At 68.1% G+C, this 24,159-nt stretch overlaps 4 protein-coding genes across 4 annotated transcripts; 3 read left to right on the top strand and 1 right to left on the bottom strand.

Annotated features, from left to right (window-relative positions):
* Positions 1-384: 384 nt before the first annotated feature.
* On the top strand, positions 385-5,664 carry AMPD2 (adenosine monophosphate deaminase 2). The gene is given in 18 exon segments (XM_075722337.1): positions 385-429; positions 642-772; positions 1,090-1,158; positions 1,781-1,892; positions 1,990-2,176; positions 2,280-2,421; positions 2,559-2,648; positions 2,940-3,069; positions 3,157-3,351; positions 3,534-3,665; positions 3,784-3,947; positions 4,080-4,206; positions 4,350-4,513; positions 4,605-4,725; positions 4,807-4,926; positions 4,928-4,981; positions 5,233-5,343; positions 5,449-5,664. Coding segments are annotated over 18 exon segments (2,295 nt in total). The 5' UTR covers positions 385-399.
* A 1,300-nt stretch (positions 5,665-6,964) lies between these two features.
* LOC142595083 (glutathione S-transferase 2-like) lies at positions 6,965-11,227 on the top strand. Its single transcript, XM_075722352.1, has 8 exons — positions 6,965-7,006; positions 7,135-7,210; positions 7,624-7,688; positions 7,788-7,869; positions 9,151-9,251; positions 9,487-9,582; positions 9,666-9,776; positions 11,132-11,227. The coding sequence occupies exons 1-8, from the start codon at positions 6,971-6,973 to the stop codon at positions 11,225-11,227; spliced, it is 663 nt and encodes a 220-aa protein (XP_075578467.1). The 5' UTR covers positions 6,965-6,970.
* Positions 11,228-12,616: 1,389 nt separating this feature from the next.
* Positions 12,617-16,104, top strand: LOC104024098 (glutathione S-transferase Mu 1). Its single transcript, XM_075722348.1, has 8 exons — positions 12,617-12,649; positions 14,133-14,208; positions 14,315-14,379; positions 14,469-14,550; positions 15,315-15,415; positions 15,586-15,681; positions 15,774-15,884; positions 16,009-16,104. Exons 1-8 carry the CDS (start codon positions 12,617-12,619, stop codon positions 16,102-16,104), a joined length of 660 nt encoding a protein of 219 aa, XP_075578463.1.
* Positions 16,105-16,847: 743 nt separating this feature from the next.
* Positions 16,848-23,740, bottom strand: EPS8L3 (EPS8 signaling adaptor L3). The gene is given in 20 exon segments (XM_075722344.1): positions 16,848-16,865; positions 16,950-17,082; positions 17,181-17,260; positions 17,357-17,476; positions 18,391-18,487; positions 18,577-18,789; positions 18,899-19,047; positions 19,174-19,248; positions 19,405-19,469; positions 19,565-19,673; positions 19,765-19,854; positions 19,856-19,909; positions 19,912-20,080; positions 21,599-21,687; positions 21,766-21,897; positions 21,899-21,916; positions 23,097-23,252; positions 23,369-23,433; positions 23,516-23,589; positions 23,700-23,740. Coding segments are annotated over 20 exon segments (1,947 nt in total).
* Between the last annotated feature and the right edge of the window lie 419 nt (positions 23,741-24,159).

Genomic DNA, 24,159 nt, shown 5'->3' with positions numbered 1-24,159 from the left:
GGGGGGGGTGGTGGGGGGGACCCCAGTGTCCTGCCCCCCCCCAATGCCGGGTGGGTCCTGCCCCCCACCCCGAGCCCCCTGCTCGCTAACGCTGCTGGCTCTTACAGCCCCCCTCAGCGTGGGGGGGGGGGGGGGGGGTCCCTCCTGCGCTTGAGCTGCCTCAGTTTCCCCATCACCACTGTGGGGACCGGGATCCCAATTCCGGGGGGGACGGGGCTGGGGAGGGGCTGGTTAACCCCTCCCTGCCCAGGCAGGGGGTCAGCCCCCTCCCCAGCTCACGCCGTACCGGTGTCTGCAGAGTTGCGGGGTGGGCTGGGGTCCCGGCCCCTGCAGTCGGCGCGTTCCCTGCCCGGGACCCCCCATTGCCTGAAGCATTTCCCCGTCGACCTGCGCACCTCCATGGACGGCAAATACAAGGAGATCGCGGAGGTGGGTCCTGTGCACCGAGTTCGCCAGGTCTCAGCGGGGGGGGGGGGGTGTCTCCCCTCCATCCTTCCCCCTCCCATCCTCTCCCACCACCCCCAAACCCTCCTCCCGCCCGCCTTTCCAGCTCAGCTAGGGAGGGAACCCCCACGGCCACCCCCCTCCCGGCCCTGCGGGCTGAGGCCGGGCACAGCTCGTGACAGGGATGATCCGGGCAGGAGCTGTTCTGCCGCTCGCTGGCCGAGAGCGAGATGCGGACGGCGCCCTACGAGTTCCCGGAGGAGAGTCCCATCGAGCAGCTGGAGGAGCGGCGGCAGCGCCTCGAACGCCAGATCAGCCAGGACGTCAAGTAAGCCGGGAGCGGGGGGGGTGTTGTGTCCCCCCGCCATGGGACGGGGTCCCCGCGTTGGGGACGGGCGACCCCCACCCACCCCGGCGGGGGGCTGTCGGTCCTCTGTGCCAGCTCTGTGTCCTCTCTCCCGTGGGTGTTGCGCTTGGTGTCCCCTTTTTAATTTTTTTTTTTTTTTTTTTTCTGGTTTCTCCGTGTGTGTGGTTGTTTCCGGCATTAACGGGGTGTTTTCTCTCCCCGGCCCCTCTCTCCCCCACCCTCGTCCCGGCTGTGTGTCCCCCCCCCCCTGCACCCCGCCGCTGCCTGCTTGTCCCCAGACTTGAGCCCGACATTTTGCTCAGAGCCAAACAGGACTTCTTGAAAATTGACAGTGCCGCGGACTTACAGTGAGTGTCCGGCTCGGTGCCACCGGCCGGGGACACGGGGCGGGGTATCGGGGACCCCCCCTGAGCCCCGCTCTCACCCAGCCTCCCCCCGCCCTCCACAGCCCCCCCCCCCAAAACAGAGCTGAAAGGGCCCAGCCTGGCCGCTCTCCCTGGCACTGAAGGGGTTAAGGCACCCAAGGGGGGTTTAGGGTGGGGGGTTTGGGGGGGTCCCGGCCCCGCTGGTGGCACAGGGTCCCATCCTGGCCCTGTCACCCCCCCGGATGGGGGGTGCCGATGCTGCGTGTCCTCCTCCCTCCTGTCTCCGCTTGGGAGTTGTCTCTGTCACGAGTTATTTCGTCCTCTGTCCCCCCCCCCCCCCCCCCCAACTTTTCGTTGTGCTCGTGTGGGGTCGGGGGATGTGTCTGGGGTACGGGGGGGGCACGATGCCACCGCCAGCGGGGACGTGGGCGGTACCCAGCTGCCCAAACCTGGCGGTGGCATCGCTGGGGACAAGGTCACCCTCCTGCCAGCCCCGGGCTGGCTGCAGCCCCCGGGGCGGTGCTGGTGCTGCTGCCGGGGGGGCCGGGGGGGACACGGGGACGAGCCGTGTCCTCGGCTCAGCGGCCACCGTCTGCGCCCGCAGGCTCTTCAAGGAGCAGAACGAGGACCTGGTGGACCACGTCCCCAAGGAGCGGGAGGCGCTGCTGGAGCGGGAGTTCCAGCGGGTCACCATCTCCGGCGAGGAGAAATGCGGGGTGAGCGTCCCCCCGCGCCCGCCGGGGCTGGGTCAGGGTCTGCAGGCTGTCACCCCCCACCCTTGGCCTTGGTTTCTTTTGGTGTCCCTCTGCCCAGGTGCCCTTCACGGACCTTCTGGACGCGGCCAAGAGCGTGGTGAAGGCGTTGTTCCTACGGGAGAAGTACATGGGGTTGTCGCTGCAGAGCTTTTGCAAAACCACCGCCCGGTACCTGCAGGAGCTCTCCGAGAAACCCCTGGAGACCCGTGGCTACGAGGAGGTGCCCGAGACCCCCGTGGCCGCCGGTGAGCGTGGGGTGGCGGGGTCCTCACGCTGGGACGGGGTGCTGGAGGGCTTTGGGGGAGCCATCCGATGACGCGTGTCTCGTTGGGTGTCTCCCGGCCGCAGATGCCCCCGTGCACCCCCCGTTCGCGGAGCAGCACCCCTACGAGACGTGGGACCCCCAGACCATGCCAGCTGATCTGGGCTTTGGGCTGAAGATGGTGGACGGTGTGGTGCACGTCTACACCAAGCAGGACCTCACCGACAAGTGAGTCGTGGGGCCGGGGGGGCAGTCACTCACTGGTGTGATGAGTTTGGTGGGGGGCTGCAGTGGGTGGCGTGGGGGACAAGGGGAGCCTGCTGGACCCTGTCCCCGCATGTGACCCACCTCTGTCCACCCCCCAGGAGCACGGAGTTGGACCTGCCGTACCCCGACCTGCAGGAGTTCATCGCCGACATGAATTTCCTCATGGCTTTGATCATCAACGGGCCCATGTAAGGAGAAGGGTCCCACCATGGGGGTGTCCTGGGGGGTTCCCACCATGGGAGTGTCTCGGGGGGGGGACACAACCTTGGGGACAGCACCAGAGGACATGGTGCTGGCCATGACACGTGGTACCGGTGCAGCTCCCATGTCCGTGCGTCCGCCCTTGGTCACCGTGCACAGGGAGGGTGGTCCAAGAGCCCAGAGCCGTGTCCCCTCATCCTGGTGGGCACCAGCCTTTCGGGGCTGGATGTTCTCCCTCCTCTCCCCGAAAACTGACGCCCCTTCCCCACCTCGGGCAGCAAATCCTTCTGCTACCGCCGGCTGCAGTACCTGAGCTCCAAGTTCCAGATGCATGTGCTGCTCAACGAGATGAAGGAGCTGGCGGCCCAGAAGAAGGTGCCCCACCGTGACTTCTACAACATCCGCAAGGTACCCACCGGCTCGTGGAGGGGGTCCTGGCTTGACCGGGGAGCACTTGGAGGCTCCCAGGGCTGAGCATCGCCTCCGGCCGCGCAGGTGGACACCCACATCCACGCCTCGTCCTGCATGAACCAGAAGCATCTCCTGCGCTTCATCAAGCGGGCCATGAAGAAGCACCTGGATGAAATCGTCCACGTGGAGAAGGGCAAGGAGCAGACGCTCAAGGAGGTCTTCGAGACGATGAACCTCACCGCCTACGACCTGAGCGTGGACACGCTGGATGTCCACGCGGTACGGGGGACACCCCCAAGTCCTGGAGCTGGGCAGGGCCCCCAGCCCATCTCTGGCCGGGGTGGGGGATCTTCTCCCAAGGGTTGTCCCAGGGTGGGGGATTGCCGGGGGCTCTGGATAGGGATGTCGCGGTGGCTCTGGGTGACAAGGGGTCTCAGCTCACATCTGTGTCCCCCTGCCAGGACCGCAACACCTTCCACCGCTTCGACAAGTTCAACGCCAAGTACAACCCCATCGGCGAGTCCATCCTGCGGGAGATCTTCATCAAGACGGACAACCGCGTCTCGGGGAAGTACTTTGCCCACATCATCAAGGTGAGCGGCCCTGACGGGTGACCCTCCGCATCTCCCTCCCTCCGATGCCCGTGGTGGCCATGCCACCCACATCCCCCTTCTCGGTGGCTGAGGGGTGACACTGGCCCCTCCCCGGCAGGAGGTGATGTCCGACCTGGAGGAGAGCAAGTACCAAAACGCCGAGCTGCGGCTCTCCATCTACGGCCGCTCCCGGGATGAGTGGGACAAGCTGGCCCGCTGGGCCGTCAACCACCGCGTCCACTCCAACAACGTCCGCTGGCTCGTGCAGGTGCCCCGGCTCTTGTGAGTAATGGGGGGGCAGATACCCTCAACCGGGGCCGTGTCCTGGGTGGGGAGACAAAGGACACCCCACTGATGGCTGGGGTGGGGGTGGGATGGGACACCCGTCTCTGAGCAGGGTCCGTCCCTCTGTAGTGACGTCTACCGGACGAAGAAGCAGTTGGCCAACTTCCAGGAGATGCTGGAGAACATCTTCCTGCCCCTCTACGAGGCCACCATCCACCCTGCCCAACACCCAGAGCTGCACCTCTTCCTGGAGCACGTGAGCACCACGTCCTTCTCCCGGCGGGGGGAACGGGGGACACCGGTGACACCCGCAACACCCCCCCCCCCCCCCGGTTTGAGGGCTGGGGCAGATCTGGTGGCGGGGTTGCCCATCCCACCCCGGGGTTGTCTCTCCTGCAGGTGGATGGCTTCGACAGCGTGGATGATGAATCCAAACCAGAGCATCACATCTTCAACCTGGACAGCCCCTTGCCGGGCAACTGGGTGGAAGAGGACAATCCCCCCTACTCCTACTACCTGTACTACATGTACGCCAACATGACGGTGCTCAACCACCTCCGACGGTAAGGACACCTTGGGGTCCCCGGCACCTCCGCCTGTCCTGGGGGGAGTCTCGGGGGGGGTCAGCTGGTGATGGGCGGCCCCGTCTTGCAGGAAGCGAGGCTTCCACACCTTCGTCCTGCGCCCGCACTGTGGCGAGGCCGGCCCCATCCACCACCTCGTCTCGGGCTTCATGGTCTCGGAGAACATCTCCCATGGCTTGCTGCTCCGCAAGGTGAGCGGGGATGGGGGTGCCCGTGGGGGCCGGGTGTGTGGCTGGGACCCCCCCCCCTCACCCTGCTGTCCCCGCCCCCAGGCCCCCGTCCTGCAGTACCTCTACTACCTGGCGCAGATCGGCATCGCCATGTCCCCGCTGAGCAACAACAGCCTCTTCCTCAGCTACCACCGCAACCCCCTGCCCGAGTACCTCTCGCGGGGGGCTCATGGTCTCCCTCTCCACCGACGACCCCCTCCAGTTCCACTTCACCAAGGTGAGTGCTTGGGGGGGGGCGGGGGGGGGGGTGTCACGGGCCACCGACCCCCCCAAAAACATCTATGGGGTGGCCACCGGCCAAGTCACGGTGATGGCACGGGGTCGGTGGTGGCCGGGAGCAGGGCGATGCCAACGGGCTCCGGAGGAAGCTGACGGTCCAGAGAGGGTGGGAGAAGCTGGGGACCCCCATCCTCTCCAGGGGGGTGGCCCATGGGTGGGTGCTGAGGCTGTGTCCCCTCCCCACCGCAGGAGCCGCTGATGGAGGAGTACAGCATTGCCACCCAGGTCTGGAAGCTCAGCTCCTGCGACATGTGCGAGCTGGCCCGCAACAGCGTCCTCATGAGCGGCTTCTCCCACAAGGTAAGGTGCCCCCGTTCCCACCCGGACCCCCGAGTGCCCGGTCCCGCCGGCAGCACCCAAGGGTGCAAGGCGGCTGTGGGAGCTTCTCCTGGCTCTTCTCCCCAGGTGAAGAGCTACTGGCTGGGTCCCCACTACCTGAAGGAGGGGCCGGAGGGCAACGACATCCGTCGCACCAACGTCCCCGACATCCGCGTGAGCTACCGCTTCGAGACGCTGTGCCAGGAGCTGACCCTCATCACGCAGGCGGTGCAGACCGAGGAGCTGGAGACCATCCAGGAGGAGGACGCTCTCACCATCACCTCCACCCTGGGCACCCACTGACTCCCCCCCCCCAGCCCCCGCCACGGGCTCTTGTCCCCAGCTCCCGCGGGGACCCCTCTGTCACCACCCCGCATCCCTCCAGGGCTTCGCTGCCGTCCCCCTCCTGCTACCTCCCGCCCTGGGAAGGGGACGCTCCCCGCTGCTGTCCCCAGCGCCCCGCTGGTGCCACCGCGGCGGGTCGGGGTCTGCTGTTTCTCTCCGTTTCTTGGGGTTTTTTTCAGTTTTTTTTGTCTTTTTTTTGTTGTTTGGTTTTTTTTTTTAAACTGGTGTCTCCCAGCTGGGTCGGTCCCTTCGGGGCTTGGTGGCATGGGCAACGAGGCTACGGGAGGTGACATGGGTGCAGGCACCGCCGGGGGGGGTCCCGGCTTCACCTCCTGGGCTCGGGACACGGTGCCAGGTTGGGGGACATCGGTGCGGGGCGTGGGGACATTGTGGGGGGACCCAGCCCAGCAGCAGGGCCCAGGTCCTGATGTTTTTTAATTGCCTGCCCCTCTCTCCGTCCGCTTTCTCGCCCCGCGGGGACCAAGCAGCGCCCCAGGGACCCCAGCCGGGGCTCCCTGCACCCCCCCATTGCGACACCGCGTCGGTGGGGACCCGGTGGCTGAGGGGACACGGGGTGCTGGCTGGAGGGGATGGTGCTGGCTGGAGGATGCCGCAGGGCGTAATGCAAGGGAGCAGGGCGGGGTGGAGGGTGCTCCATCCTCTTCGTCGTGGCAGGGAGGAAGGCCAAGGGGCCGGGGTGACGCGTGTCCCCGTCCCCCATGCTCCCAGGAGCTGTTTGTGGCCCGGATCGGGTCAGACTGGGCTTCTCCATTCCCGGTGGGCATTACCCCGTCCCTGCGTCCCCCCCACCCCGGTCCTGCCTCCCGCCGCCGTCCGGAGCCGGTGGCCACCGCTCCCAGGAAAATGTGATGGCGACTACAAAAAAAAACCAAAAAAAAAACCAAAAAAAAAACCCAAGCAAGCATGAAAAAATAAAGTATTTAAGTAAAATATTTAAGTGTGGCGGCAGGGGAGGTATCGCAGCTGCGGGGGGAAACTGAGGCAGCAAGAGGGTGGCCCCACAGGCTGCCACCATAGGGGGGTCCCCCCCCTCCCCATGGCTTGGGGGTCCCTAAAGTGAGGGGGGCGCGGGTGGCAGCCCCCGCGCTGGCCCCGCGGCCGGCGGGACGCCCTGGCACCCTGCCTGCGCCCGGTGACGCGAGCGGGGAGGGGAAAGGGGAGGGTGCTGGGGGGGTGGGGGGGTGCCAGCCCCTCCGTCCCTGTCCCCATCCGTGTCCCCGCAGAGCCGGAGCTGGGTGCCACCATGGTGGTGACGCTGGGGTACTGGGACATCCGTGGGGTGAGTGGAGGTGGGGAGGTGGCAATGCCTCTCTGGGGGGGGTGAGTGGGTGGGGGGGGTCCTGGGTGGGTGGGGAGCGCAGGGGGGGTGGTGGTGGGTGCCAAAATGTGGGTGCTGTGCCCCCCCAGCTGGCCCACGCCATCCGCCTGCTGCTGGAGTACACGGAGACCCCCTACCAGGAGCGGCGGTACCGGCCCGGCCCAGGTGAGGGGGGGGCAAGCGGGGTGGCCCCCCCAATCTCTGCGTGCCCCCCCCCCCCGCCCCCCGGGGGGCTCTCGTCACCCCGCTTCATGCTGCGTCACAAATCGGCTGAAGGAGCGGAAAGGCGCCGTGGGCGAAAGCGCAGCCTGCCCTCTTGCACCCCCCACCCCCGCCCCCCGCCAGGTCTGGGGGGGCACCTCTGCCCCCCCCCCGCTCTGGACCTTGGCCCCGCGCAATGTCCTCCTTTATCTGCCCAGGGAGGGTGCTGGGGGGGGGGCACATGTGGGTGCTGCTGGGGCGGAGCGGGGACCCCCCCCCCTGCACCCTGACCCCCTCCATGAATTTGCTGTGGGTCTGATGAGTGGGGGGGGGGGTGTCTGGGGGAGCCCCCCCAATCTCTCTGCCCCCCCCCCCAGCCCCTGACTTTGACCCCAGCGACTGGACCAGCGAGAAGGAGAAACTGGGCCTCGACTTCCCCAACGTAGGTGGCGGGTGGGGAATGGGGGGGGCGTGGGGAGGGGGCTGGGGGGCAGTGGGGCTGACACCCCCCCCCCATGGCACCCCCCCCCGCCCCCCAAAGCTGCCCTATCTCATCGACGGCCCCACCAAGCTGACGCAGAGCAACGCCATCCTGCGCTACCTCGCCCGCAAGCACGGCCTGGGTGAGCGGGGGGGCCAGCACCAAGGGGGGGGGGCAGCATCAAGGGGGGGCCCAGCACCAAGGGGGGGGGCCAGCATCAAGGGGGGGGGCCAGCATCAAGGGGGGGCCCAGCACCAAGGGGGGGCCCAGCACCAAGGGGGGGGGGGGGCAGCACCAAGGGGGGGGGCAGCATCAAGGGGGGGGGCAGCACCAAGGGGGGGGGGGGGGCAGCATCAAGGGGGGGCCCAGCACCAAGGGGGGGGGGCCAGCACCAAGGGGGGGGCCAGCACCAAGGGGGGGCCCAGCAGCAAGTAAGGGGGGGCCAGCAGCAAGGGGGGGGGCCCAGCAGCAAGGGGGGGGGCCAGGACCAAAGGGGGGGGGCCAGGACCAAAGGGGGGGGTCCCAGCACCAAGGGGGGGGGCCAGCACCAAGGAAGGGGGTCCCAGCACCAAGGGGTTGTCCCAGCACCAAGGGGGGGCCCAGCACCAAGGGGGGGGCCCAGCACCAAGGGGGGGGGTCCCAGCACCAAGGGGGGGGGGGGCCAGCACCAAGGGGGTTGTCCCAGCACCAACGGGGGGGCCAGCAACAACGCAGGGTGTCTCAGCACCAAGGGGGGGTCCCAGCGCCAAGGGGGGGGGGCCAGCACCAAGGAAGGGGGTCCCAGCACCAAGGGGGGGCCCAGCACCAAGGGGGGGGGGTCCCAGCACCAAGGGGGGGGGGTCCCAGCACCAAGGGGGTTGTCCCAGCACCAACAGGGGGGCCAGCAACAACGCGGGGTGTCCCAGCACCAAGGAGGGGGTCCCAGCACCAAGGGGGGGGGGGGGCAGCACCAACGGGGGGGGGTCCCAGCACCAACGGGGGGGGACCCAGCACCAAAGTGGGGGGACCCAGCAGCAAGGAAGGGGGACCCAGCAGCAAGGGGGGGGGGTGTCCTAGCACCACGGGGGGGGTCCCAGCACCAAAGGAGGGGTCCCAACACCAAGGGGGAGGGGTCTCAGCACCAAGGGGGGGATCCCAGCACCAAAGGAGGGGACCCAGCATAAAGGGGAGGTCCTAGCACTAAATGGGGAGGGTCCCAGCACCAAGGGAGGGGGGCCAGCACCAACGGGGGGGGTCCCAGCACCAAGGAGGGGGAGCCCAGCACCAAAAGAGGGGGAGCCCAGCACCAAGGGGGGGGTCCCAGCACCAAGGGGGGGGTGTCCCAGCATCAAGGGGGGGGTGTCCCAGCATCAAGGGGGGGGGCCCAGCACCAAGGGGGGGTGGTCCCTGGTGGGGGGGATGCTGACGTCTGCCTGTCCCGCAGGGCCTGAGACGGAGGAGGAGATGCTCCGCGTGGACGTGCTGGAGAACCAGATCATGGATTTGAGGATGAGCTTCGCCCGGCTCTGCTACGACCCCGACTTCGTGAGTACCCCTATGGGGGGGCACAGGGGGACGGACACCTCCCCCCCCGGGGGGTCCTGTCCCCAACCCCACTGGGGACATGGGGACACGGGGGAATCGAGCCACGGCCAGCACCGGGGGTGCGTTGGGGTGCACCCTTTGCCTGGCTGCAGGCAGGGGGTGACACCCCTGGGTGCTGGGGGGGGTTTGGGGGGGGCAGCCCCCACCCCAGCTCTGCCCCCCCGCCCCGGTGTAGGCGAAGCTGAAGCTGGCGTACCTGGAGCAGCTGCCGGGGAAGCTGCGGGAGCTGTCGCAGTTCCTGGGTTCCCGGCCATGGTTTGCAGGGGAGAAGGTAGGTGGGGGGTGCTGGGGGTTTTGGGGGGGGTCCTGGGGAGGGCTGACCCCCCCTGTCACCCCACACCCCCCCCCCCAAAGCTCACCTTCGTGGACTTCGTGGCGTACGACGTGCTGGACCAGCACCGCATGTTCGTCCCCGAGTGCCCCGAGCTGCAGGGCAACCTGGGCCGGTTCCTGCAGCGCTTCGAGGTGAGCAGGGCCGCATGGGGACAGCCGGTGTCACCCACCCTGTCCCCAACGCCCCGGTGTGCGTGTCCCCATCCCTGACACCCCAGTGTCCCCAGCCCCATCCCCAACACCTGTGTCCCTGTCCCCATCCTTGACACCCCAGTGTCCCCATCCTTGACACCCCAGTGTCCCCAGCCCCATCCCCGACACCCCAGTGTCCCTGTCCCCATCCCTGACACCTTGCTGTCCCCAGCCCCATCCCCGACACCCCAGTGTCCCTGTCCCCATCCTTGACACCCCAGTGTCCCTGTCCCCATCCTCATCCTTGAATCCCTGCTGTCCCCATTCCCTACACCCTGGTGTCCCCATCCCCATCCCCAGTCCCCAGCCCCATCCCTGACACCTCATTGTCCCCAGCCCCATCCCTGACACCTTGGTGTCCCTGTCCCCATCCCCTACACCCTGGTGTCCCCAGCCCCATCCTCAGTACCCCAGTGTCCCCAGCCCCATTCCTCACACCTTGGTGCCCCTGGCCCCATACCCTACGCCCTGGTGTCCCCATCCCCATCCCTCACACCCCAGTGTCCCTGTCCCCATCCTCATCCTTGAATCCCTGGTATCCCCGTCCCCAACACCCTGGTGTCCCCAGCTCCATCCTCAGTACCCCCGGTGTCCCCAGCCCCATCCCTGACACCTCATTGTCCCCAGCCCCATCCCTGACACCTTGGTGCCCCTGTCCCCATCCTTGACACCCCAGTGTCCCTGTCTGTGTCCCCATCCCCATCCCTGACACCCCGCTGTCCCCATCCCTGACACCCCGGTGTCCCCATCCCCATCCCTGACACCCCAGTGTCCCTGTCTGTGTCCCCATCCCCATCCCTGACACCCCGCTGTCCCCATCCCTGACACCTTGGTGTCCCCAGCCCCATCCCTGATACCCCGGTGTCCCCAGCCCCATCCCTGACACCCTGCTGTCCCCATCCCCGACACCCCGCTGTCCCTGTCCCCATCCCTGACACCCCGCTGTCCCCATCCCTGACACCCTGGTGTCCCTGTCCCTGTCCCCATCCCTGACACCCCGGTGTCCCCAGCCCCATCCCTGACACCCCGCTGTCCCCATCCCTGACACCCCGGTGTCCCCATCCCCATCCCTGACACCCCAGTGTCCCTGTCTGTGTCCCCATCCCCATCCCTGACACCCCGCTGTCCCCATCCCTGACACCCCGGTGTCCCCAGCCCCATCCCTGACACCTTGGTGTCCCCATCCCCATCCCTGACACCCCGCTGTCCCCGTCCCTGACACCCTGGTGTCCCTGTCCCTGTCCCCATCCCTGACACCCCGGTGTCCCCATCCCCACCCCGTCTCCTCTCTGCAGGCTCTGGAGAAGATCTCCTCCTACATGCAGTCGGGGCGCTTCATGAAGACCCCCATTTTCTGGCGCACGGCGCAGTGGTGCAACACCAAGGAGTGAGGGGGGTCCCTGTGTGTCCCCCCCCAGCCTCGCCCCCAGCCCCCTCCCCTGCAGAATAAACCGGGGGGGCTGCCCCCCTGTCCAGCATGGGGTGCATTGAGCTGCTGTGGGACTGCGGGGTGCTGGGAAGGCGGGGGGCTATGGGGACCCCCCAGTTTTGGGGGGCAGTTCCTGCAGGGGGGTAACAAGGAAGGGGCTATTGGACCAGCACCAAGGGGTGCTGGTCCCCCCCCCCAGGATAAGGAGGACCCCCCATGCAGACTGCAGGGTCCAAATGGGGCCCCCTGCCCCCCCAGGGTAATGAGACCCCGGATAAGGGGGTCCCTACGCAGAGTGGTGGACCTGTGCTCCCCAAAACCAGGGGGACCCTCATGCAGTCTGGGGGGGGCTGCAAGGGAGAACTCAACCCCCCAAGATAAAGGGAGCTAGGTGAAGCTTGGGGGGTGCAAAGGAGGCCCTGTGACCCCCAGGATAAGGGGGGTCCCCATGGAGCTTGGGGGGATGCAAGGGGGGGCACCCGTGAGCCTCCAGGATAAGGGGGACCCCCGTGGAGCTTGGGGGGGTGCAAGAGGGCACCTGTGAGCCCGCAGGATAAAGGGAACCCCCATGTAGCTTGGGGGGTGCAAGGGGGGACACCCGCGAGCCCCCAGGTTAAGGGGGACCCCCATGGAGCTTGGGGGGAGTGCAAGGGGGGACACCCATGAGCCCGCAGGATAAGGGGGACCCCCATGGAGCTTGGGGGATGCAAGGGGGGGCACCCATGAGCCCGCAGGATAAGGGGGACCCCCATGGAGCTTGGGGGGTGCAAGGGGGGGCACCCATGAGCCCGCAGGATAAGGGGGACCCCCATGTAGCTTGGGGGGAGTGCAAGGGGGGGCACCCATGAGCCCGCAGGATAAGGGGGACCCCCATGGAGCTTGGGGGGGCACCCATGAGTCCGCAGGATAAGGGGGACCCCCATGGAGCTTGGGGGATGCAAGGGGGGGCACCCATGAGCCCGCAGGATAAGGGGGACCCCCATGTAGCTTGGGGGGTGCAAGGGGGGACACCCATGAGCCCCCAGGTTAAGGGGGACCCCCATGGAGCTTGGGGGGTGCAAGGGGGGACACCCGCGAGCCCCCAGGATAAGGGGGACCCCCATGGAGCTTGGGGGGTGCAAGGGGTGGGCACCCGCGAGCCCCCAGGATAAGGGGGACCCCTGAGCCCCATAACCCCACGGGGGGGGGGGAGGAGGGAATACCCCTCTTCCCCAGCCGCATCCAGACCCGTGTCCCTTTAAACCCCCCCCCGCATTAAGCCCCGCCCCCGGGGAAGGGGCGGGGCGAAGCCGCGGGCGGGGGGGGGCGCGTCACGCGCAGGGGGGGCCCCCAGCCGTCGGCGCGAGCGGCCATGGCGGTCTTGGGCTACTGGGACATTCGCGGCGTGCGTGGGCTGGGGGGGGCTGCACCCCCGCCCGGGGGGGCCTTCTCCGGGGGGTGCAGCGGCCTGACCCCCCCCAACCCCCCCCGCTCTGCAAGGGGGCCCCCTGCTCTTGGAGGGGGGGCTGCGGGGGTCCCCTTGGTCTTGCGGGGGGGCTGCGGGGGTCCCCCTGCTCTTGGGGGGGGCTGCGGGGGTCCCCTTGCACGTGGGGGGGATTGCGGGGGTCCCCTTGGTCTTTTGTGGGGGCTGCGGGGGTCCCCTTGCACGTGGAGGGGGTTGCGGGGGTCCCCTTGGTCTTTTGGGGGGGCTGCGGGGGTCCCCCTGCTCTTAGGAGGGGGGGCTGCGGGGGTCCCCTTGTATGTGGGGTGGGTTGAGGGGGTCCCTTTGGTCTTTTGGGGGGCCTGCGGGAGTCCCCCTGCTCTTGGGGGGGGGGGGCTGCGGGGGTCCCCTTGGTCTTGCGGGGGGGCTGCGGGGGTCCCCTGTTCTTGGGGGGGGTTGCAGGGGTCCCTTTTGGTCTTTTGGGGGGGCTGGAGGGGGTGTCCCCTTGGTCTTGGGGGGGGCTGCGGGGGTCCCCTTGCACGTGGGGGGGGTTGCAGGTGTCCCTTGATCTTTTGTGGGGGCTGCGGGGGTCCCCTTGCACGTGGAGGGGGTTGTGGGGGTCTCCTTGGTCTTTTGGGGGGGCTGCGGGGGTCCCCCTGCTCTTAGGAGGGGGGCTGCGGGGGTCCCGTTGCACGTGGGGTGGGTTGAGGGGGTCCCTTTGGTCTTTTGGGGGGGCTGCAGGAGTCCCCCTGCTCTTGGGGGGGGGCTGCGGGGGTCCCCTTGCATGTGGGGTGGGTTGAGGGGGTCCCTTTGGTCTTTTGGGGGGCCTGCGGGAGTCCCCCTGCTCTTGGGGGGGGGCTGCGGGTGTCCCCTTGCATGTAGGGGGCGTTGCGGGGGTCCCCTTGGTCTTTTGGGGGGGACTGCGGGGGTCCCCCTGCTCCTGGGGGGGCGGCTGCGGGGGTCCCCTTGGTCTTTTGGGGGGGACTGCGGGGGTCCCCCTGCTCCTGGGGGGGGGCTGCGGGGGTCCCCTTGGTCTGGGGGGGGGTCCCGTTGGTCTTGCGGGGGGGGGCTGCAGGGGTCCCCTGTTCTTGGGGGGGTTGTGGGGGTCCCTTTTGGTCTTTTGGGGGGGCTGGAGGGGGTGTCCCCTTGGTCTTGGGGGGGGCTGCAGGGGTCCCCTTGCACGTGGGGGGGGTTGCAGGTGTCCCCTTGATCTTTTGTGGGGGCTGCGGGGGTCCCCTTGCACATGGGGGGGGACTGGGGGTGCCCCTGTTACTTTTGGGGGCACCCAATAGGGTGGTGGGACCCCCCGTGCCTGCGGGGGGGGGGGGGTGTGGCTGGGGGTGCTGCGGGGTGGGTGGCTCGCCCTCCTCTGTGCCTCAGTTTCCCCATGGCAGGGCTGGGGGGGAATTTTGGGGGGGGCTCACTGATCCCTGCCCGCCCCCCCCAGCTCGCCCATGCCATCCGCCTGCTCCTGGAGTACACCGAGACGCCCTACGAGGACAAGCTCTACAGCTGCGGGGAAGGTGAGGGGGGTGCCGGGGGGGGCCCACGCCACCCTCAAGCTCTCTGGGTTTTTGGGGGGGGGTGTCACCTGCTGTCACCCAACACGCCCCCCCTCCCTCCTTCCAGCTCCCGACTACGACAAGAGCCAGTGGATCAACGAGAAGGAGAAGCTGGGGCTGGACTTCCCCAATGTAGGTGGTCTCGAGCTGGGGGGTGATTATGGTGGGGGTGCCCCGTGGCCCCATGCCCAGGTGGCCCCATGCCTTGATGTCCCCTCCAGCTCCCTTACTTCATCGATGGCACCACCAAGCTGACGCAGAGCAATGCTATCATGCGCTACATCGCTCGCAAGCACAAGATGTGTGAGTGCTGGGGTGGGCTTGGCGTTGGGCTTGGGCTTGGAGTTATTTGGGGTTGGGATTGGGTTTGGGCTTGGGGTTGGGCTTGGAGTTGGGATTGGGATTGGAGTTGGGCTTGGGTTTGGAGTTATTTGGGCTTGGGTTTGGAGTTATTTGGGCTTGGGCTTGGAGTTATTTGGGCTTGGGCTTGGAGTTATTTGGGATTGGTCTTGGGACTGGGGTTATTTGGGTTTGGGACTGGGGTTATTTGGGCTTGGGACTGGAGTTGGGTTTGGGCTTGGAGTTATTTGGGATTGAGATTGGGATTAGAGTTGTGTTGGGCTTGGAGTTATTTGGGGTTGGGATTGGGTTTGGGCTTGGAGTTATTTGGGTTTGGGCTTGGGCTTGGGGTTGGGATTGGGTTTGGGCTTGGAGTTATTTGGGTTTGGGCTTGGGCTTGGAGTTGGGATTGGGATTGGGTTTGGGTTTGGGCTTGGGACTGGAGTTATTTGGGCTTGGGACTGGAGTTGGGTTGGGTTTGGGCTTGGAGTTATTTGAGATTGAGATTGGGATTAGAGTTGTGTTGGGCTTGGAGTTATTTGGGTTTGGGCTTGGGCTTGGGCTTGGAGTTGAGCTTGGGGTTGGGCCTGGAGTTGGGATTGGGTTTGGAATAGAGTTGGGCTTGGGGTTGAAGTTGGGCTTGGGCTTGGAGCCGAGTTAGGCTTGGGTTGGGGTTGGGGTTGGGTTGGGGGGCACCCCCTCAGCGCTGACATCTCCCCACCCCGCAGGCGGTGAGACGGAGGAGGAGATCCTCCGCGTGGACATGCTGGAGAACCAGATCATGGATTTCCGCATGAGCCTGGTGATGGTCTGCTACAACCCCGACTTCGTGAGTGCCCCTGTGCTGTGGGGTTTGGTGACCGTGCCTGTGCCGGGGTCCTCCCTGGCCATGCCTTGGGTTGCATCAACATCGGGGACCCTACATGGAGAAGGTGCTGTCCCCTGGGGTGGGGGGGACCAGGGTGCCCAGCCTCACCCCTCCACCCCTTCCTCCTGCAGGAGAAGCTCAAGCCGGGCTACCTGGAGCAGCTCCCGGGGAAGCTGAAGCTCTTCTCCAACTTCTTGGGGGACAGAAAGTGGTTTGCGGGGGAGAAGGTACCACTGGGACCCTGGAGGAGGGTGGGGGGGGGCTGGGGAGGGGGCTTGTCCCCACGCTGGTCCTCACCGTGTCCCCCCGCTGTCCCCAGCTCACCTTCGTGGACTTCCTCATGTTCGACGTGCTGGAGCAGAACCGCATCTTCGAGCCCAAGTGCCTGGAGCCCTTCAAGAACCTCAAGGACTTCATGGACCGCTTTGGGGTGAGCTGGGCCACCCCGGGCATTGCCCTCCCCTACCTGGAGAAGGAGCCCGGTCCCTGAGGGCACCCAAGGGTGGGGGGCGGCCTGGTGGGACGGGTCCCTGACGCTCCCCTTGCCCCCGCAGGCCCTGGAGAAGGTGGCTGCCTACATGAAGTCCAGCTGCTTCTTGAAGATGCCCATCAACAACAAGATGGCCAAGTGGGGCAACAAGAAGGAGTAGGGGCCCAGTGTGGGGCGAGGGGAGCTGGGGGGGGTCCTGACCTGACCCCCCCCCCCAGCACCCTCCATTGTGGGGTGGGGTGGGTACCGCTGGCGTGAAGCCCCCCAAAACAATAAAGTGCTTTAGATGAGCCCCCCGCCGAGTGCTGCGGTGTTGGAGAGGGTGGCTGAGGGTGCCTTGGGCTTTCCCCCCCCACCCCCAAATGTGGGGGGCTGGTGGGTGCGGGGTGAGGGGGGGCTCTCCGTGTCTCCCCCCCTGCCCTGTCCCCCTCCCTGCCCCGCCGGGGTGGCCCACGGGTGACATGGGGACCGGTGTGCCCCCCCAGATCCTGCTGCTGTCACTCTTTATTTTCCACAGCAATCGCTTTACATTTGGAGAGGTGCGCACACGTTTCACACCCCCCCGGGGGGGGCTGCCTGCCCCCCACTTCGCCATGGGGGGGTCCGGCAGCGCATCCCCCCGAGGGGGGGTTCCCCAAATGTCCTGAGGTGCGGTGGCGGGGTCCCAGCAGCCTTGCGTCACCAGTGGCTTTGGGCTGTGGCCCCCTAACCCCTGAGGAGCATCACTGGTGGCTTTCGGGGGGGCTGTGTCCCCCAACCCCCAAGGAGGGGCTCTCCATCCTGGGGGGCCAGGCGGGATGGGGGGCGCGGGGTTCTGAGCCCCCTCCCCAGTCCTGCAGTGCCTTGGGGTGCTCCGTCCGGGACGTGTGTGGTGGGGACAGTGGGGGACGCGGGGACGGTGGCTCAGTCCCTGGGGCTCAGCTGCAGAGAAGGGGAAGGGAGAAGGGTTGGGGGGTGTGGGGGAGCCCCGGGGTGGGGAGGGGGCGCAGGCTGGGGGTCCCTCACCCCCAGGGATGTTTTGACGGAGGAGAGCTTGAAGAGGATTCGCCGCCATTCCTCGGGGCAGATGGCTTGCAGCTCCTCCGGGCTCATCTGCAGCAGCTGGTGCCCCGACAGCACCCCCAGGCACCGCACCGTGCTGCGGATGGACGGATGGACAGACAGACAGGGTGAGCAGGGCTTCCCCCCCCCCCAAAATGAAGCCACACGGGTTGGGGGGCTCAAGGGTCCACCTACATCCGCGAGAAGCCCTTGTCCTTCAGCCAGGCCGTCACCTCCGCCGGCGAGGAGTTGGGGTGCAGGTTGGGGGGGCTGGCCTGGAGCGGGGGGACGAGGGGAGGGGACAGCGGGGTGACCCCCCCTGCCAGCCCCTCCTGGTGCTGGGGGGGGGTGCAGCGAGGGGGAGAGGGGACACCCACCTGGCTGTGCCCCCCGCTGCCGTACCCCAGGGGCTCCAGGATGTTGCTGGGGACGTAGCCCTTCTGCCCCTGGCCGTCCTGCACCAGCCACCACTTATTCCGCTGGTCCAGGACCTAAGGTGCGCGGTGACAGGGCGGGGGACAGCATCCTGCTGTCACCCCCTCCCAGGACCCCCCCAGCAAGGCAGGCTGGGGGTCCATCGTCCCCAGGATCACCCATGGGGGGGGGACCCCGGTGAGGGTACCCTCTCTATCCTCCCCAGGAGCACCCACGGTGGGGGACGGGGACCCCGGTGAGGGTCCCCTCTCCATCCTCCCCGGGAGCACCCAATGAGGGGGGGACCCCGGTGAGGGTCCCTTCTCCATCCTCCCCAGCAGCACCCAATGGGGGGGGGGACCCCGGTGGGGGTCCCCTCTCCATCCTCCCCAGGAGCACCCATGGTGGGGGGGACACCGGTGAGGGTCCCCTCTTCATCCTCCCCAGGAGCACCCATGGGGGGGGGGACCCCTCACCAGGGTCCCCTCTCCATCCTCCGCAGGAGCACCCATGGGGGTGGGGGAGGACCCCGGTGAGGGTCCCCTCTCCATCATCCCCAGGAGCACCCATGGGGGGGGGATGACCCTGGTGGGGGTCCCCTGTCCATCCTCCGCAGGAGCACCCATGGTGGGGGGGACACCGGTGAGGGTCCCCTCTTCATCCTCCCCAGGAGCACCCCTGGGGGGGGGGACGACCCCGGTGAGGGTCCCCTCTCCATCCTCCCCAGGAGCACCCATGGTGGGGGGGACGACCCCGGTGAGGGTCCCCTCTCCATCATCCCCAGGAGCACCCATAGGGAGGGGGACGACCCTGGTGGGGGTCCCCTCTCTATCCTCCCCAGGAGCACCCATGGTGGGGGGGGGGGCCCGGTGAGGGTCCCCTCTCCATCCTCCGCAGGAGCACCCATGGGGGTGGGGGGGGGACCCCGGTGAGGGTCCCCTCTCCATCCTCCCCGGGAGCACCCATGGTGGGGGGGACCCCCCGGTTTTACCTGCAGCGTGTCCCCCATCCTGACGCTCAGCTCCTGGGGGTTCCTGCCCTGAAACTCGTACAGGGCCTGCGCCAGCCGCTCCGCAGGGAGGGGGGCCCTGGAGATGGTGGAGGGGGGGGTACCTGAGCACCCAGCCGGGGGCCAAATCCTGCCCCGGCCCTCAGCGTCCGCCCCGGCAGCACTTACACGTGGCCGTGGTTGTCCCTCCAGCCGGTGGTTGGTGATCGTGGGGGGAGCGGAGAGAAGGTCAGGTTTTGAGGACGAGCTGGGGAAACTGAGGCAGGCGGCAGGACCCCCTGGTCCCCTCTGTGCGGGACCTCCTCCAAGGGCGGGGGCAGCCACCCGTCCGAGAAGACGGGGATGTAGCCGGGCACCAGCTCGCTGTTGGGGTACTCTGCCCTGCAACGGGCGGGGAGAAAGCCAAGGTGGGTGGTGTGACCCCCCCCAACACCCCAGGCTGGACCCCCGTCCCCCCTTCTTGGTGCTGGGAGGGGGGTCTGGACCCCACCTGGTCTTGTTCCAGGCCATGCCGAGGGTCTTCCAGGTGTTGTAGTCATCCTGGTGCAGGGTCTGCTCCAGCAGCTCCACCGCCTCCGGCACCAGCAGCGGTGCCACCACTGCCGGGGCCAGGCTGGGGTTGGGGCAGTGGCCCAGGACCTGCTCGGGGCGGGCGGTGATGGAGCAGCACCCCCACAGCTGCCCCCCCAGGTTTGGGGGGGCGGGGGGGAGGGCCACCGCTCACCCCTGGGTGGGGGGCTGGGACCCGCTTTTGGGGACACTCACGAAGGAGAGGGCTGTGAAGATGAGGTGCAGCAGATCGGAGGGGTCCGGCTCCCGCACGTACTGGTGGGTCCTTCCCTGCGTGAAGGGGGGAAAGGGTGTCCCCAAACAGCCCCCCCCCATCCCCACGCAGCCCCCCCATCCTCACACAGCCCCCCATCCCCACGCAGCCCCCCAGCCCGGCCAGGGATGCCCACGAGCCATGGGGGTCGCATCCAGCCCAACGGGACCTACCACGAGGTTGAGGGCGTATTTCACCTTCTGGTAGAAGTCCACGTAGTCGTCCTTGGAGGGCAGAGCTGGAGGGGCAAAGAGGGGGGGCTGGCACCGGGGTGGTCCCCCCTGGACCCCCGCCAGGTCCCCCCGGGGCACAGCCCTCCTTCACCACCTTTACTCTTCATCTTCTTCCTCTTCTTCATGTTGGCGGTGCTGACCAAGCCCAGGGCTGTCTTCAGCTGGACCATGAAGAAGTCCAAGTCGCCCAGGACGTGGTTGAGGACCTCCTGCGGGAGCAGGATGGGAGCCGGTGGGTGCTGGTGGGGAGGGCGGGGGGGGTCCCCATTTGAGGTGGGGTGAAGGTGGGATGGGACTTACAATGTCACGGTCCACTCCGGACTTGACCTGGCCCGGAGGGTTGGTCCACGGCATCTGCTGGGTGTCCTGCAAGCCTGGTGAGAGCAGAGGGGTCCCAGCTCTGCACCCCCTCACCCCACCCCTTGCTGCTGGGGAAACTGAGGCACGCTGCGCCCCCCCCCACCCCACCCAAGGCTCACTGTAGTCCGAGGGGGGCAGCCCACGCTGCGGGGGCCTGCGGAAGTCGGGCTCGGGGGTCTCTGCCCACCGCTCCGGGACCGCGTAGGGACCCTGCCTGTACGGGGGGGCCGGGCTCGGCGGCGCGTCCAGGCTGCTCCTGGGGAAGGAGGGATTGGGGGGGGCTGAGGGGGGGCTGAGCCTGGGGATGGGGTACGGGGGGGCTGTGGCAGTGGGTGTGGGGTGGTGGGGGTAGGTGGGGGGGGCTGAGCCTGGGGATGGGGTACGGGGGGGCTGTGGCAGTGGGTGTGGGGTGGTGGGGGTAGGAGGGGGGGGCTGAGCCTGGGGATGGGGTACGGGGGGGCTGTGGCAGTGGGTGTGGGGTGGTGGGGGTAGGAGGGGGGGGGCTGAGCCTGGGGATGGGGTACGGGGGGGCTGTGGCAGTGGGTGTGGGGTGGTGGGGGTAGGAGGGGGGGGCTGAGCCTGGGGATGGGGTACGGGGGGGCTGTGGCAGTGGGTGTGGGGTGGTGGGGGTAGGAGGGGGGGGCTGAGCCTGGGGATGGGGTACGGGGGGGCTGTGGCAGTGGGTGTGGGGTGGTGGGGGTAGGAGGGGGGGGCTGAGCCTGGGGATGGGGTACGGGGGGGCTGTGGCAGTGGGTGTGGGGTGGTGGGGGTAGGTGGGGGGGGCTGAGCCTGGGGATGGGGTACGGGGGGGCTGTGGCAGTGGGTGTGGGGTGGTGGGGGTAGGAGGGGGGGGCTGAGCCTGGGGATGGGGTACGGGGGGGCTGTGGCAGTGGGTGTGGGGTGGTGGGGGTAGGAGGGGGGGGCTGAGCCTGGGGATGGGGTACGGGGGGGCTGTGGCAGTGGGTGTGGGGTGGTGGGGGTAGGTGGGGGGGGCTGAGCCTGGGGATGGGGTACGGGGGGGGCTGTGGCAGTGGGTGTGGGGTGGTGGGGGTAGGAGGGGGGGGCTGAGCCTGGGGATGGGGTACGGGGGGGCTGTGGCAGTGGGTGTGGGGTGGTGGGGGTAGGGGGGGGGGCTGAGCCTGGGGATGGGATACGGGGGGGCTGTGGCAGTGGGTGTGGGGGACAGGTAGGAGGGGGGAGTTGATCCTGGGGATGGGGTATGGGGGTCTGCGCCTGTGGATATGGGGTGGGGGGGGTAGCAGGTGGGGGGCTGAGCCCGAGGATGGGGTATGGGGGTCTGTGCCTGTGGATATAGTGGGGGGGGGGCTGAGCCTGGGGATGGGGTATGGGGGTCTGTGCCCGTGGGTATGGGGTGGGGGCTGAGCCTGGGGACAGGGGACGGGGGGGGGGACACGACAGTGCCCATGGGGATGCGGGGAGGCTGAGCCCGGGGATGGGGTACAGGTGTGGGAGGGGGTATGGGGGGGGTCTGTGCCCATGGGGATGGGGTAGGAGGGGGTCTGAGCTAGGAGCTGGGGTACTGGGGCAAAAAGGGGGGGTCCACCCCCCCAGGAGGGTGAGGGGGGGTCTCTGCCAAGAGGCAGGAGGGCAGAAGGGGGTATGCACCCACGGGAGGGACTCTTTGGGGGACGTGAGGGCAGCGTGGGCTTATCCCCCACCCATGGGGAGACCCCCCCCACAACTTGGGGGGGGGGAGCAGACTTGCGGGCCCAGGCCTGGCTGTCCCTGGGGGGGTGAGGGGCAGAACCACCACGTAGCCCCTTACCTGTACCCATACTGACTCCTCTGCTCCTCCTTCCACTGCTTCACCAGCTTGTTCAGGCCACTCTTCACCGCCTCTGCCTGGCACAGACCCACCACCATCAACCCCCCCAGCTCGGGGTGCTGCCCCCCCACCCCCCGCCCACCCTCAGGGCTCACCCCCAGTTGCTGGCACTGGAAGAGCAGGACGCTGGTCCCTGGGGGGCTCTGCTCCTGCACGCTGATGGCCAACACCGAGTTGTAGCTGCAGACGTCCAGCGCGGCCGAGCACCCCTGCACGCTGCTCAGTGGGGTAAACCTCCAGCTCCTCCTAGCCAGGGGGGGGGAAACGGGGTGCTCAGCCCCCCCAGAATGGCTAACGGGGTGCTCAGCCCCACCCTGAATGGCTAACGGGGTGTTCAGCCCCACCCCAGAATGGCTAACGGGGTGCTCAGCCCCACCCTGAATGGATAACAGGGTGCTCAGCCCCACCCCAGAATGGCTAACTGGGTGCTCAGCCCCCCCCCCGAATGGCTAATGGGGTGCTCAGCCCCACCCCAAATAGCTAACGGGGTGCTCAGACCCACCCCGAATGGCTAATGGGGTGCTCAGCCCCCCCAGAATGGATAACAGGGTGCTCAGCCCCCCCCAAATGGCTAGGAGGGTCTGCAAGGGTTATAGGGGTGTTAGGGCATGGGGGGCTTGCAGGGTTGAGGGGGGGTAAGGGTTAATGGGGGGTGGTGGGGTTATGGGTGGCATAGGCAGGGGAATGCCGGGTTTTTGGGGGTGCTGAGTCTGGGGGGGGTGGCATGGGGTAGGGTTGGGGGTGCCAGGGTTATAGGGGGTGCCAGGGTTATAGGGGGTGCCAGGGTTGGGGGGTGCCAGGGTTATAGGGGGTGCAAGGGTTGGGGGGTAGCAGGGTTAGAGGGGTGCAGGGGTTGGGGGGTGCAAGGGTTGGGGGGTAGCAGGGTTACAGGGGTGCAAGGGTTGGGGGGTAGCAGGGTTACGGGGGTGCAGGGGTTGGGGGGTGCAAGGGTTGGGGGGTGCCAGGTTTATGGGGGTGCAGGGGTTGGGGGGTGCAGGGGTTGGGGAGTACCAGGGTTACGGGGGTGCCGTAGCTGGGGGAACACTGGATTTGTGGGGGTTTTGGTCCGGGGGGGTGTCATGGCCAAGGTGGATGCTACGGCCAGTTGGGTGCTAGGGCGAGGGGTGCAGGGGGGCTGCCAGGGCTGGGGGGTGTTGACAGGCTGATGAGGCTGGGGTGAAGGGGGGTACCAGGATTAACGGGGTGCCACGGCTGGAGCGGGTGTTGGGGCCAAGGCGGGGTGCAAGGGCCAGTTGGGGGGGTGGGGGTGCCAGGGTTATGGGGGTGCCAGAGCTGCAGCGGGTGCCACAGCTGGGGGAACGCCAGATTTACAGGGTGCTGGGTCCAGAGTGGGTGCCATGGCCAAGCTGGGTGCCACGGCCAGGGGGGGTACCAGGCTTCGGGGGGTGCTATGGGGGGGGGGTACCTTGCTCTCCACATCCCTCAGCACCAGTTCCTGATCCTTGACTTGCAGGATGAGATCCTGCCCCCAGACCCGACCCTGGGCCTCCAGTGCCTTCAGGTGCGCCAGGCAGTCGTCGGTGCCGCGGATGTCCCTCTCCAGGCGCACGGTGAGCAGGTGCTGGCGGGGGACACAGCGCCGGGTGTCACCGGGCGTCACCGGGTGCCCTGTGCCCACCCCACCGCCTGCAAACCGGGGGCACCCTGGCAAAGCTGGGGGGTTTGGGGGTGTCTTACCTCAACATGGTACTGGACATCGCTCTGGGGCTTGAGCAGGGTCTGGCCGTAGTCCTTGCGCTGGTCTGCGGGGACGTGCGGGGTGAGGGGACGGGGACAGGTTGGGGACGGGAGCAGAGGGGGTTTTGGGGTGCAGCCCTCACTCACTGTAGATGCTTTTCCCGCTGGGGCGGGCGAAGCTGTTGGACCGTCGGAGCGCGGAGCTGTCGTCATACTCACTCCTGGATGGAAAGACGGACTCGGACCTTTGTGCCCTGCAGCATGATCCCCTCTCCCCACCCAGCCCTTGGGGGTCCTCAAGGAGGGGACACCCCACCCCGGGGGTACTCACCGGGACGGGGCGTTGCTCCAGCGGCCGAAGGGGTCTCCCATCTTGCCGGGGGCAGCTTGATCCTGCTACAGGGTCCTGGGCTGAGCACGGTCCCTGTGTCCCCCGCAGCGTGTCCCCAACCACCTGGGGCCCCTCCCATGCCACCCACCCCCCCAGGAGGGTGGCATCCCCTTGCTCCCCAGCAGGACCCCCCCTGCCCCCCCATCCCCAGCCATCCTGCCCCATCCCAGCCCCATGGGGTTCACCCAGTGGCTGGAGCCAACCCCCCCCCCCCCACACTGTGTCACTAGACGGGGTCCCTGTCCCCCTGTCCTGGGGGGCACCCGGGGTGGGCCCACTCACCCCAATCCCGCTGCCGCTGGCTCGGCTGCCCAGGCTGGAAGTGCGCAGCGGAGGGTGGCACGGGCGGGGGCAAGGGCTTGACGTCGGCACCGCACCCGCCTGCTCTTTGCCCCATGGC

The sequence above is a fragment of the Pelecanus crispus genome, chromosome 17, assembly GCF_030463565.1.
Source record: "Pelecanus crispus isolate bPelCri1 chromosome 17, bPelCri1.pri, whole genome shotgun sequence".
In the NCBI taxonomy this organism is placed as follows: Eukaryota; Metazoa; Chordata; class Aves; order Pelecaniformes; family Pelecanidae; genus Pelecanus; species Pelecanus crispus.
Note: the sequence above shows the minus strand (reverse complement) of the source record. Positions and strands in the feature narration are given on the sequence as shown.